This window comes from Dromaius novaehollandiae, chromosome 15, assembly GCF_036370855.1.
Source record: "Dromaius novaehollandiae isolate bDroNov1 chromosome 15, bDroNov1.hap1, whole genome shotgun sequence".
NCBI classification, from domain to species: domain Eukaryota; kingdom Metazoa; phylum Chordata; class Aves; order Casuariiformes; family Dromaiidae; genus Dromaius; species Dromaius novaehollandiae.
In genome coordinates, this window is record NC_088112.1 from 19,523,893 (window position 1) to 19,538,253 (window position 14,361).

The 14,361-nt window shown below is 48.7% G+C and overlaps 1 protein-coding gene across 1 annotated transcript; it reads left to right on the forward strand.

Moving 5' to 3' along the window:
• The first annotated feature begins 244 nt into the window (after positions 1-244).
• On the forward strand, positions 245-781 carry NEUROG1 (neurogenin 1). Its single transcript, XM_064520698.1, has one exon. It carries the CDS (start codon positions 245-247, stop codon positions 779-781), a length of 537 nt encoding a protein of 178 aa, XP_064376768.1.
• The last annotated feature ends 13,580 nt before the right edge of the window (positions 782-14,361 follow it).

Here is a 14,361-nt window from a genome sequence, read left to right on the forward strand (position 1 = left end):
TTCTTTTTTTTTTTTCCGTTTTTCCTTGTCGTTATTGCTTAACCGCATCCCCGGGACTGACTTTGCATGTGAGTACGGGGGGGCGCCGGCACCCGGCGCAGCGCAGGCTGCGCGCCCTGCCCGCCGCTCCCACGCCCCCGCTGCGCCTCGCACTGAGTGATCCCCCCCCCCCCCCACGCCGCGCATCCCACCCGCGTCCCTGCGCGGGCGCGCACTGACGGCCGCGCTCTTCTCTCCCCGCAGGATGCCCGCGGAGGCGGCGAGCAGCGGCGGCGCGGCGGAGCCGCCGGGAGCCCCGCGGGAGCGGCGGCGGCGGCGCGGGCGGGCGCGGGCGCGCACCGAGGCGCTGCTGCACACGCTGAAGCGCAGCCGGCGGGTGAAGGCCAACGACCGGGAGCGCAACCGCATGCACCACCTCAACGCCGCGCTGGACGAGCTGCGCAGCGTGCTGCCCACCTTCCCCGACGACACCAAGCTCACCAAGATCGAGACGCTGCGCTTCGCCTACAACTACATCTGGGCGCTCTCGGAGACGCTGCGCCTGGCCGAGCAGTGCCTGCCGCCGCCGCCCGCCCGCCGCGCCGCGCAGCCCCCCAGCCCCGGCAGCGACGCCGGCTCCTGGCTGTCCAGCGCCTCCCCGTCGGCGCCGTCGCTCTGCGCCAGCGCCTCCGGCCCCAGCAGCCCCGCCACCTCCGAGGACGGCGCCTACGCGCCCGCGGAGACCCTGCGCGCCTTCCGCGGGCTGCCGCCCGCCGCGCCGCCCGCCGCGCCCTGCCGCTAGGGCGCCCGCTGCGCGCCGGCCCCCGCCGCCCGGCCCCTCGGGGAGCCGCCGGCGCCCGGCGCCGCCAGGGACAGAGCCGCCGCCGCCGCCGCGGAGGAGGTGAAAAGTCAATTTTACAATTTGTAGCTCTCCGGCGAAGAAAAACGAGCATGAAAATTTGGTTTGAACGCCCTGACAAAGCGATGAAAAGGCTTAGCGGGCCCATGCGGCCCGGGGCGCAGCGCGGGGCTCAGCGCGCCGCCCGCCACCGCCGCCGCTCCGCCTCTCCCGGGGCGCCCAGCACCGGGCCCGATGGGGCCCCGCGCCGCCCCGACCGGCGGAGACCCTCATGCATTATAGATGCTGACCCCCGGCGCGGCCGTCTTGCCTCAGAGCAGGAGCGGACACGGGGTATTCAGCGACTGGGCCGGAGAGCGGTTTAATTTATTCGAGATGTTCATTCATATGAAAATTGTATTTTTGTACATAAAGAGCTTTATTCTATTATTATGCCTCTTATCAAAGTGGTTCTTTTTTTAAAAAAAAAGGAAATGTGCTTTACCCTGTAAATAAAATTTTTAACGTTTTTACTGAATTTTGTCCGTGCCTCTGGAGTTGCGTTTGTTCAGGTTGGGTTTGGCTCCTCGCCGGGAGCCTGGGGCAGACGGGAAGGGTTACCCCCAGGTCGATGCTCCGCACAGACCGAGCTGGCGGTTCTCACGCCGGCGCCAACACGTGCGGGTCCTCCCGGGGGGCCCGGGGAGCTGCTGCTGCCTCGCACCTCGCGAGCTCGCTGGTGGAAGCGGATGCTGGTTAGGACACGGGAGCGCTCTGCTCGTTCTTACCGTCGTTACGGCACGTGCGAGGCGATGTATCCCCCTCCCGCCCAGCACGCAGGGGCCCAAAGGGCTCCGAGTGAGACCCGAAGGGCTCCAGGCGAGACCCAAAGGTCCCAGTGCTGCTGTCACCGGAGGTTACCCCATGCAGCGGGTCCTGCTCTCCCACCACAGCTACAGGGATGAAAACCACCCGTCCCTTTCCGCTGCCTGTGGGTGTGTTGGGGGAACCCTCTGACCCCCAAATCCTGCCTTGCTGAATGGCTTCTACTCTCCCTCCTCCCCCTCTCCAGGATGTCTCAACCCTCCCATATCACACTTGGTGGCCAAACACCCTTAAAGCATCACCGTTTTATCATCTTCTCCCTATTTTAGGGAGGAGGAGGAGGGGAATGAGACCAGGAATGAAGACTCTGGCATTATCGGGTCCAGGGTAAAGAGTGGAAATCGTTAAGGGTGTGGGAGCAGGCTCCCTGGTCTGACCAAAGTCAGCCCGACCCCTTCCAGTTTCTCTGTGACTCGAGGCCCACTGGGTGCCGGCCCGCTGCAGGAGAGGGGTGCTGGCGCCCAGGCTAGCCTGGCTCACCGCCTGCGATGCACCAGAGTCACGTTTTTACACTACTTTCTGCACCCAATGGCCCCAGAGAGCGGATGAGCAAATATATTTAATGGCAGAAAATGCAGTTTGGAACGGTATATTGAGCAGAACTGCCAATGGTTGGGAAAGTTTGACCATTTGGTTTGACATTCATTACGCTGAATATTGGTCTGCACTAGCTTTTATTTTGCATTTTGGACATTTTTTAACCACAGCAGCCTCTGTACATTTCAGCTTATATGGAATTAATCACAATCAGGCTTCTGACAGCTCTAAAGTGCTCAACCAGGTCTTTACAGCCACCTCCGAAATGCTGAAAAATCTGTGCCGCAAGAGAAGCAAACAGGGGGGTGTGCAGGGAGAGGAGGCGGATGCTTGAATATATCATGTTGTACAGGCGCAAGTACTCCGAATAGGCAAGTCCAAAACCTCTCAGATGGGACACCCCAAGATCAGGGCATCCTAATTAGTGCATTCGATCTATTTTCATTTCTCCATGCCTCAGTTTCCCAGCTGTAAAATTAAATACCACCATGCCTTCACATCATCAGTGAACGGAAAGATTTCCTTGAGCAGAGCTTTCAGGCACTCAGATACTCAGGAGGGCTGTAAAAGCCCAGGAAGTATTTCAGGCTTGGGGACATGATCAAACACTGTGCAGCAAATAAGGCGCAGGGTAAACGCTGTCAATGAGAATCGGATGAAACCTTGATTAGCTGCTCATTACCTGGGCAAATGCTGTACCTGAAAGTCAGCCCTCCTGTGTAATGAAGAAGGCAGAGATACTATCAAAAATATCACAGAGGATTATATCATTACCGCAAAACATACAAACAGATGAGCTGAATTCAGGTTGCACGGACACCTCAGTGTTGGCATTTTCTCATTTCTGAGTGTTTGAGTTTGCAGTCTTTATAGTATTTCTTTAACATGATTTGCACGTGCACAGACACAGACACACAACTATCCATCTCTCTCAGTCAGTATAAATACAAAAAAAGGAAATGTTAGTGCTTGGAAATCTTAATTGAAGCATAATGCTTATATTAATTAGACATCAGCAACCAGTATAAGCCAGTTCCTTAATGATGTCCTGTTAAATAGAAGAGATTTGTGAAATCTAATTCTGGCAGTAACAGGTCTTGATCTGTGACGCAGTGAAGCTTTGCTTGCACCTGCCCTTGAAAGCCAGGAGGTTTTGTATGGAGTAGCCTCCAGGGGCTGAAATTTAGTACAGTCCGTGGAGACGGAAGGTCATCGAAAGTCACTGGGTCCCAAGACACTGGACTTCAATCTCAAAGAAAAAAAAACTCCGCAAAACTTCAAAATATCCTCTATTCTTTTGTATTCTCTTAACTGTGAGCAGAGATCTGGGGACATTATGCAGTCTATAAAGACCATACATCTACCAGGATTCAGTTTATGATGGTAATGTTCCTAATGGGCAATGAAAGCTGCGTACTGCGCGAGGATACAATTAGATTCATACATTAACATGAGTCGGGGAACAGTTTTTCCCCCAAGCGGTGATAGATTCAGACATAGTTGAACAAATCTGCAACCGGGACAGATGGAATGCCTATATTCAGAGGCTGCGACGCCAAATTGCACCCTGGTTTACAACAGTGGGTTTTGTATTTATTTTTATGAAAAAAAAAGAAAAAGAGCTTTGTGATTTGACAAGAAACTGGAACAGGCTTCCCCGGATTACAGACAGGCAACAGACGACTGCACTACAATCATCTCCTTGCACAAATACGAAGGGAAAGAAATTAGCAGAATTAAGTGTTAGGACTGATGAAATCCTTGGCAAATTCCTGGCAAAAACCACATAGTTACTTGGTAAAATGTTTCCATGAACAGACGCTGATCTCAGTCTCACTGAAACCAGTGGGAAGATCCTCAGTGACTTCAGCAAGAACTGGATCTGGCCTCAGAGTCACTAAAACAGCTCAAATTTTAACCTTGGCACCACATTGCATATACATATACGTATTTTTTCGTATGTCTGCTCATAGTGTTGGTAGTCCCCCATCCTTGCTGGACCAAAATAATCACTTTTGGGGAATGCAAGCATAGGGACCCTCTGCCAGGAGGTTCTGCAAGTCCCTAAGTCTCATTCGATTCCCCTCGGGTTAAGAGAGAAAGTCTGAGATGGCCCCGCAGATAGGCGCATAGATGCAGATGAGGGTATGCTGAGCTCTTTAATTAACTCATGCTGGTGCAAAAGGAAAGGAAGGATGAAAAGACCTTTTTCTAGCCCTGTCAGAAATTACTCAGAAGCATGAGCATGGCTACAAGGGAACAAATTCACCTGGAAAAACATAGTTTGATGCAAAAAGGTACAGCAAGCCGGTCCTTTAAGGTGATCTTTGCCACAGGGAATAACCGAAACAGAGTCTCTTTTGCTTCTGAGCACATTGCTTACGAGTGTGCCTGCCTTTTGTACATGCAAACACAGCACTTTCTCCTCATACATTGTTCAACTCCTAATTGACTTTAATAAAGACTTGCTGAATCTTATGCCTCTTCTCAAACTGGAAAGAGAGGTACGCAGAATGGAAAAAGAAACAGGAAAGACTTCACTGACTGGCCTGAGAAGACAGCATGAAATTGTTCTACCTTTCCAAGCTATATATGACATCATGAAAAAATATCTCTTTTTGTCAGTGGAAAATGTTACAAAAGGAAAAAGATCTGAATTTTACATGCTTCTTGAGTGAAAATAATGATAACTGAAAGTCTTCAACATCCTTTGGGAGAATTTCAACATAAACATCTGTTGTTCAATCAATCATCGTTTTGATGATTTAAGCGATCATTATTTAAGGGAAATTAACTTGTAGCCCACTCTAAAAATATCACTTTCTGCACTTCACCTTTACAAAAGAGTATCTGTGAATCTAAAACTCTATACAGGTTTGAGATACCGAGTTCAATATTTCCTGTGATTTTGATGCCATGTGGTGCATTGCTTACCATCTTCACTGCCTGGGCTAGGCTCAAACAATGCTTACAATGGGGTTTAGCTAGTGACAAGAACATCTTGAGAAGGATTTTTATTACTGAATGTCAATCTGCTGCAGATTTGGATTTTGCTCCGTACATTATCTGTAAAATACAGTCTGCATTACTACCTGTGAGCACATGAAACTTAATACTATAATTATAGATCTGTGGTGCTCGAGTGCTCCATTAAGACTGATTTGTATAGTAGGCAGAGATTATCAGAACAGAAGCAGGTGACTTCTAATTTTCAGCATCAGGAGCTTTTTCATTGGTGGTATATGCAATTGAAAGAAATCATCTAGAGGAGCAACGTTGCTAAGGACTCAGCAGTTTTACTACTCATCTAGTATAATACAGAAGTACTGGAGAATGGAGATGTCAAAATGCCCCATAAAGTACTTTCAGCTTCTGCTACTCTGCTGAACTTTTGCAGTCTCCAAAGGGCATTATTAAAGCACTTATTAATCTCGATTAGCAAATTAACTGACTTATTAAAGTCAGTTTTATGTCCAGTAGCCTGGCAATAGAGCCAGCTATCAACTAACCCCTTTTCATTCTTCCACCTCTCCAAAATGGCATCAGGGTCCTTTTAAAAAATACTGAAGATGTCAGAGATGTCATAGAGCCACGGTGAAGTGACAGATCCTTTCAAACTATACATGTCCTTTTAACTCTGCTTCATGGCTTTTCATTTCACGCTCTTATCAAAAGAAAGATATCCGGGGCAGGAGAGAAAGTGCTGAAAACAGGAGGCCTCCCTGCATGGAGATTTCTGAGAACGTGGTACTGAATGGTGCATAGGCCCAGATTTTGAAGGATGTTTACAGTTTCTCTGCCTTGTACTGAAAGGCCTAAAGGACTCAACCCTGTCTTCAAATCAGGGGGGCAACTAGGAGTGCAAGGCCAAGGTGAGGAGGTGAAATAGCTATGCAATTTGGAAACAGGGTTATCCCCCCCAGCTGCCTCTCTGCTGGGCTTTACTGCCCTCTCAGGAGAGACGGGAAAACGGTTCATGTGAGTCGTGACTGGTATCAGATCAAGGCTTTGCATGCCAAGCAATCCTCCTCTATTATTATTATTAATAACAATATTTAATTTTCAATCTTCCAGTTTAAGATCTGCTTGATAGAAGTGAATAGACTCTTCCCACTGGATAACACTCCTCTATGTCAGCATAGAAACGTTGATGGCACAACGCTACTTATTATTCAGGTCTTAGTCTTCTGCCTCTATTTGACTGCCTCTGCAGCAACATCTGTCAGTACCTCCCATCTTGTCATTTGAAAATCGTATGAAACTCTGATGGCTCAAAGAGGAAGAAAAAAACATGTTACAGAGGCTGTGGCAGAGACACAGAGTGACTTGGCCGGGGTCCTACAGAAAAGTGAGTGGCAGGGATGGAGCAGCGCAGAGACCAGAGCCATGCCCCAGCCATCCTTTTCGGCCTTTTATGCACACTGCTTTGCAAAGTATTAAAAATGGTTCTCACTCAACTCGCTACCCTATTTGTTTGACTCATTGATTTTCAGTAGGACTTTGGCATTAAGTAGGTAGGACGGAGCACACGGAGCGACGTTTGGGCTAAGAAGAGGAGCTGTCCCTCTGCTCCCTGACCCCAAGTCTTCCTGACACCTCAACTCTAATATAAGGATGGACTCCTCACTGATTCTGCCCCTTCTTCTTTCCCCAAGTATAAAAGTCAGTCTCTACCTGCAACGTATCCCCTTGTGGGTCTGAGTATCCAAGTTTTCAATGTAGTGTTTGCATACTTAATACACAGTAAAACTGCATACTTTTACATAAAGTAAAAACTTGCAGCGGCATCAGACTTTCAGAGAAGAGATTAGCCTTATTCCTTGAGAAATAGTGAGTAAAGGTCTGCTGGGATTCATATGCCATAAACATGGTCTTGGGTAGACTGTACCAGTGGAAGCATTTCCATCGAGTTCAGGGTGCCAGGGTTTCTAATGCTTTAACTGGAAAGAAAACCCTTAAACTATCTCACTAACATCCCTGCTTCGAGCTTATCTGTTTAGTTGCACTATTCAGTCCCCTGCTCCCTCACTTTCCACCCAGAGGATTCTTTATGCTTCGGAGAAAGACCAGTCTCCATCATTACATGGCCTCCTCTCCAGGGTCACGCCTGTGAGATGTTCTCAATGATGAACTTAAGCGTGTGAAGGGACTGATGCCTCTATTTCCCAAACAAGGATTTGGCAGAGTCCTCAGGACTTCACTATCTCTTTCTTGGATTATTACATTCTATACATTCCAGGATAATCTTTTTTCTACCTGAAGATTTCACAACATTGCCTTCTAGGAAAGCATTTAAAGCTGTCTAATGGCAATCCAAGGTGATTACGGACCATAATGGTTTGTTGCACAAATAATGGATTAAGTTCCATCTGTAGGAGTTAATTGGACTTATTTCTACAAACAAACAACTTATTCTGCTTCTGCCTGTACGGCAGATGTCAGCCATCTTTATAAAAATCTTATCCGCTAGTAACTGCTACAGGACTGTCTGCCGTGGCAGCGTGGCATCTGTAGACCAACGCAAACCTGGCAGGCCATCGTGTTTCTCCAGTCTGCAGGTTTCCATTGAGATGAGAACCCAGAAGACACTGCATTTGCAAGTATAAAAGATGCAAATATAAAATCCCGTACAAAGGATGGTGTAAGCCCACTTTTGAAGGTGGCAGGAGAGGGGACATATAGTCGTAGGGAACTGGACACCCTAGGACTCAGTAGTTTGTCCTTGTTGCTACTGTAAGGACTGAAAGATTAAGTGGTCCTCCATGAACACCGCAGTTTAGAGAAAAGAGGCCAAACAGAAAAGATAAGTGTTGAAAAGCAAAAGAAAGAATATGACTACCTGTGAATGGTTTTATTCACCTTACATTCCCAATGCTGCCCTTCAGGATAACATATTGAAAAGAGAGTCTAAAATGAAAGACCAGAAAGAATGCAAATCACTAGCGACAGGTAAAAGCCGAACTCACTCCACCGAACAGTCCTTCCTCATTTGAAGTTCTTCTTAAAAGTAGTTACTTTTGAAAAACCTCCTCATTGACAAGGCTAGTCACTTTATAAAGAACAACATGTGGCCTTATGACCTTAAGGGGAGACCATTTAAATCATAATATGGACCAGAAAAAGCATACCTTTGCCTCTGTGATTTTCCAGTTTGGGATCTGGGATTCACAGGAAACAGGCAATATTTAGAGACTATTTTGCCAAGATCCTAGAACAGCTCGGGACCTTAACAGTAAAGACCAGCTGAGTCAATTCCTTCCACCAAAGACTTAATAGCTTGATTTGCATTTTTACTTTCTTTACTTGGCTATCCCTAGATAAAAATGCACAACTTGCTTCTGTAATTCACTGGTGTGAGTACTCAAACCTACAGGGTTTAAATTCTGAAATAAAAGAACACGGCATTTTTTTGTCTTCCTATTTGAGTACGATCTATCCTGCACCAGTTCTTTGCCATTTTAAAAGGAAAACCTTTCCTGTCACAACATTCAGTAATGGATATTCCTTTCTCAATTACCCCTTGCTTCACCAGGAGAGCAACTGATGCGCATCATGTTTATCCAGCTCACTGAAGTGCTTTCATTATCTAAGAAAAGAGGTTAATTAGTATTTAATCAATCTTTTCACATGGTACAGTTTCCTCCTCTCCTATTTGCAATCAAAAAAGATGTAGGCTTCCGAAGCCAGAATGCCCTCTTGATAAATCAAGTGGCAGCTAATTAGGTCTGAGAGGTCCTACAGAAGGAGGGCCAGGGCTACCTGACCTGGCCGGCTCGTCACCTGCGCCGCTCGGCCTGTCACCTCCGCAGTGGGAAGCACTTGTTCAGACGCTTGGAGGCTCACGGAGGCGTATCGGATGCATCAGTCTGGCAAAGGGAATTGTCAGCCAAGGGGAAGGCGGCAGCAGCTGCGGGTACCCCGGGCTGGGGAGGGGGGGTGCGTGTGTGTGCGTGTGTGTGTGTGCGCACACTCCCCGCTAACGGAGCTCGGAGCAGCCATGAGCTAAGTCTCGCAGAAACTCTACCCTCCAGAAAGAAACAGATGGGATTTCTTTTTTTCTTTTCTTTTTTTTTCTTTTCTTTTTTTTTCCTTTTTTTTTTTTTTTTTTTTCCCCCCAGTATTTAAAGACAGCTCAGGAGACATCCTTGCACCTGTATGGGGCTGAACTTAAGAGGTGAATAAGAGACGTTAATGACACTGGGTGCCAAAAGTTATGGATAATAAAAGCATCAGTCCTTTTAAAAGAAACATATGCAGAAGGATGGAGTTTCCTTCATTAGGCGGTAGGCATGTTTTTGTTCTTCCCTGAAAAATGCCAGGAGCAAAACAGAATCTCTCTCTCTCACTGTTTCCACTAAATTAGTCCTGCTGGCTGCTTGGACAGGGCTCTACACAGATGTACTCCAGAGCTAAATCCTAGCTGAGACAAACACCCCTCAAAGCAAAGGGGACTTAATTTTGGCACTGTCAAAGAAGATGCTTGATGAGACGCTGGTACAGGACAGCTGTCCCAGTCATCTAGCCTTCCCGTTATAAAATGGTCCCAGCAGCACATGTGATAGATACAGATTTTTTCTCTGAGACTTATAGCAGAGAAAGTGGCCCATGCATTCATACTTACCCACTTTGACTACTCGGCTATTCTCTCCGTAGCCCGCTATTACTGACAATAAGGGGCTAAGTCACATGCCCTGTGGTAGCCACGCTCTGGATTTCTTTCCCTGACTTTGGGAAATTCATTGTCTTTGGTATAGTCCGTAGGTTCAAAGTCTGCTTTCACTCGGCGGGGCACCCTTTCTAGGTTCATAAAGCTACGTTCAGAAATCTTTGGGCAGACCCAAAGCTGACAAAAGTGTCATTAAATAATGCTGGCAATGAATGAAGCTACCAAAGAAGACATAGTCCAGTTTGCATCTCAGTTACAAGAAGAAAGTGCAATGACAGAGTGAGTAATTGGCTAATTGTCTATATGAGCTCTATTTTAACAGTGCAGTCGTGCGATCGCACCATCTGGGGGGAGCTCGGGGAGGGAGCCCCACGCACATACAATGCCGGCGCGCGTTTCCCAACACACAGGCCAGGCAACTGCCTCCTTCCCATCCGAGTCACTGGGAGCCGCGGGCCCTGCGCGTCCCCACGAGTGTGGGCTGGGGTGTTGAGCCGCAGCCGAGAGCGCAGGACTGGAAAGATTGAATTCGTACCCCCCACGAGCGCGGGTTGTTGACAAGCGAGCTCTGCGGTTGTGAAATGCCCTCAGAAAGCCCACCTGAGCTGCCGGGGAATAGCGGCAGTGGCAGCGTAGGGCGATATCTGCCTGATCGCCCGGCTGGCGACGAGCACGGTTAAGCTGGAAATGTCACATTGGTGGCAGGGTGCAAAGCGCCAGGGATCTGCAGCGCAGGTTTGCGCGAGGTGGCGAGCGGTGCTGCCTTGTGCGCTAAGCCAGGCAGCTCAGTGCACGAGTGTGCTTTCTGGGACATTCAGAAATGATGGCATTTCCCCCTCCTCACTCTGAAAAAGCTGAATTACTGCCTTTGAGTCCCCATCTATTTTTCTCCAAAGTTACCATGAAGCAAAAAAGTATAAATCACACTTTTAAGTGGGCCTGGCACTCGGCTCACAAGAAAAAAAAAAAAAAGAGGTAATGCCATAATGTAAAATAGTTAAAAGCTTATTAGAGCCGTTCAGGGCAGTATGATTTCCACTTTGTTTCAGAACACCCCAAGCCCATCCTTTCATGCTATTGTGAAGGCAGCAATTCAAATCTCCCTTTGTCAGTATGAATGGCCCCTCTTAAAGCTCTTTTATGCCAACATATTCCCTACAGGCATATGCCCTTTAGCTCTATTACTGATTTACCCAAGTATTCAGCCCATACCTTCTGCTTTTCTTTTTCACTTACTGAAGTTCCACATGACACGAGCTGCAGCCTCTCCTTTGGTGACTGCCCCGCATCCCCCTCCCTGCCCCCAAACTGGGATGCTGCTGTCTCCGCTGCTATCTATCTCACCAGGAAAAGCCACACAAAAAAACTAACAGAGGAGACTTTTCAAATGATTGATTTTTCTCCCCCCCCCCCACTACCTCTCCCCTTCTTTCCAGGCCTACATTTGTTAGCACAAACAACCGAGCAAGGGGATATACCTCACCCTCCTCCCTGCCAGCCAGCCATAGGCGAAAAAGAGCCTTGCAGTCTTTGAGGGGGGAAAAATGTGAATGTAAAAACGCAAGTGGGCCTATTACCTCTACTTACCCTAATTAGACTTGCTTTGAAGGGCTATTCAGGGATTTTGAAAGGCTGTCCTCTCCCTGCATCTCATTGTGCAATGTTTGCAGAGACATTTGCATCTGTTTGTGGTTCTGAAAATAGCAATGGATGCTTTCAAGAAAGCAAAGCCACCTCCAAGCCCCTCTGCACCAACCCAAGCGCTGCAGCCGGAGCAGAGTTTAGGTATGTGCGGCTGGAGCGATGGGGGGGACATGGTTTCAAAGGTTTCAGGATTCTACGCTGGCCCAAATTTAAACAATTGCCGTTAACAATGCAATTTTAGGCAGAAAATCTGCTAACTAGATTAAATCCAGATGACACCGAACCCAGAAACAAAAAAAATCAGCACTAAAGTAAACGGGTAGGCACCCTAACAGGATAGAAAGTGTGAAATCCATGCAGAGCTAGAGAGAATAGCTGGCAGTGCAGCCCGGGCTTTCATACGCATATGGCCTTGACCATTTGACTCTGGGCCCATTGAGGTGATCAGCTGGAGACGTGAAGGGGCATCTCTGGAAACACACACGTCCCGCTCGCTCCTTTAAGAAAGCCCACAAAATAAAGCTGCATAAAGGTGATTGATAGTAAACATTTTGTAATTTGGGGGGATTAAACTTTCAGATGATCTTGATCAGGTTCTCAAGGCATTGCCAGAATGCAATTACATTAGAATAGCCTCTGCAGGATCACTGCTGGCAAAGCCACAATATCCACCAAAGAAAGGGGGTGTGAATGGGACAAAAGGGTTAATTTGAATACGTGCTGAAAAGCCGGGAGGTGGACAAGGAGCTCTGCAAGGACTTCATCAGGAGCCATGGGCAGAAGGAGACGGTTTTGCAAATACAGAGGGCGAGCGGAGAGGATGTTTGTAAAGCACACTTGGAAAGGGGGGGAAAAAAAGCCCCACAAAGCTCATACTGCTTCTTTCTTACATTGCCCTTGGCTACGCTCAGAGGAGCACTTTAGATGGATTAATCACTGGGAAAAACAATGGGATAAAAGTCTTCTTATGTTGGAGAGCGCTCCTCCGTCTGTCCTCAGCAGCGGAGGGGTTGCTGCTGCTCTTTCCCTACCCTGCTGGCAGATTTCTGAGATCAGACTTGGAGCTTGGGCAGAGATTCAGCCCAGGACACAGAGTCAGCGGCCGCCAGCCAGCAGCGGGGTGAACAGGTCTCTTTTCTTGGTGGTGGGCTTCTGTATTTGGGGGCTGGAAGTCCCAAGGGCTTTTTATGAAGGACTCCTGACTAAGGTTACGCTATCAATAGGTTGAAGATTTTATCAGATTAGTCCCCCCGAAATGCTTAGCAGGCATTAAGCATGCAAATCCACTCTGCCACTCTGGAGACAATACATTCCCCCGTGCTGCTGAAATGCTCCTGCTAGTTTAGGCACCCATGACATGTGCTTTTCTGTTCATCTTTTTTAACCTTTAAATATACAGTGTCATCTGGAAAATACTCCCATGCGTGCACCAGGGCTGGATGCAGTGGGTGGGCTGGGGGCCAGAGCTGCGATCCACATCCTACCTCCAGCATCACTTGGGATAGGTCACACCTCGCGCAAGGTGACGGGGACGATGCTGCACAGTCACTTCTTCCCCTCCTTTCCCCCGTCGGTACCACAGCCACATCCACCCTGCAGACAGCACCTATTTAAAGAAAGAGAAATGATGTCCAGCTAGTTCTGTGCCCTCCCCAGGCATGCTGCAAAATAAGTGCAGGATCTAAACCCAAATTTGAGCAGCAGGGCCTGAAGCCAAAGGGAAGGGAAGTAAAATGGTAGGGGAAGTCCAGGTTTTAAGAGAGAAATGGGAACATGATGCCATTGCTGCCTGCTTGTGATTTATGGCAAATCTCACACTCTGCAGTTCTCAGCGCAGTGGCCGGAGGCTGTATGAAGATGTCGCTGTCACGGTTAGGCCAGGACGATAGCAGCTGCTGGGCACTTTTTTGAACTCTAAGGCCAGGCAGGATGGTGATCTTCACACACAAAATCAGCCCAAAAGCCACCCAAAGGTTCCCCGCTGAGGATGTGGCTGATTGAACGCACACCCACCCCTGCAGGGAGATGCCAGGAGACCAGACCCAGGATGTTTTTCAGGATCATGTCACCCACGATACCTCCTCTTCCTCCTGTCCTCCTCCATCCTCCGCTGCTCATTGCAGGACCAGCGGACCAGGCGCTGCCTCATTTCCCTGCACCTCTGCCAGGAACGGGGCCAGGAGCAGACCAGCCTCCTTAGGGAATCGGAGGTGTTCAAAGGAAGCCATCGGTTGTGCATAACAACCACCTTAGTGACCCAGCTCCTTACAGACCCCGCTGCAGCAGCCTGGGGCCGGGGCTCGCATAACCTGCCACAAGGAAGGTGTTAGCATCGCTGCATCGCTGCCGCACAGCTCTTGGGCTCACGCGGAGCCGGATTTGGGTGATTTGCACCCGCTGGAGCAGGGAAAGGCAGGGTCTTGGCTTTCTCCACCACCCAGAGGTGGTCTTCATGGTCGCAGGTCGGGTTTTGGGACAGCCAGGTACCAGCGAGCTCTGTGGAGGTGAGGAAGAGAGCAGGAGCGTTTGCAGCAATACGCGGGTGGGCTGCAGGCAGCGGGACAGCGCTCGCCCCCCTCAGAAGTGGGCTCCGAGATGCGGCAGAAAAGTGAAGGGGACAACAACAGGCCTGAGGGTGTCACAGGGGAGACGTGCTGGTCACCTTGCAGAAAGTGTTCATACCGCCCAAGCCTGGGTCCTACAGAAGTGCAACTAGCCCTGCTAAAACGAAAAAAGGCGAAGGCAAGGCAAAAAGTGATGCACAAAAAAAAAGTGGAAAATTTCATTCTCTTCTTGGTACTTGAAATTCTGA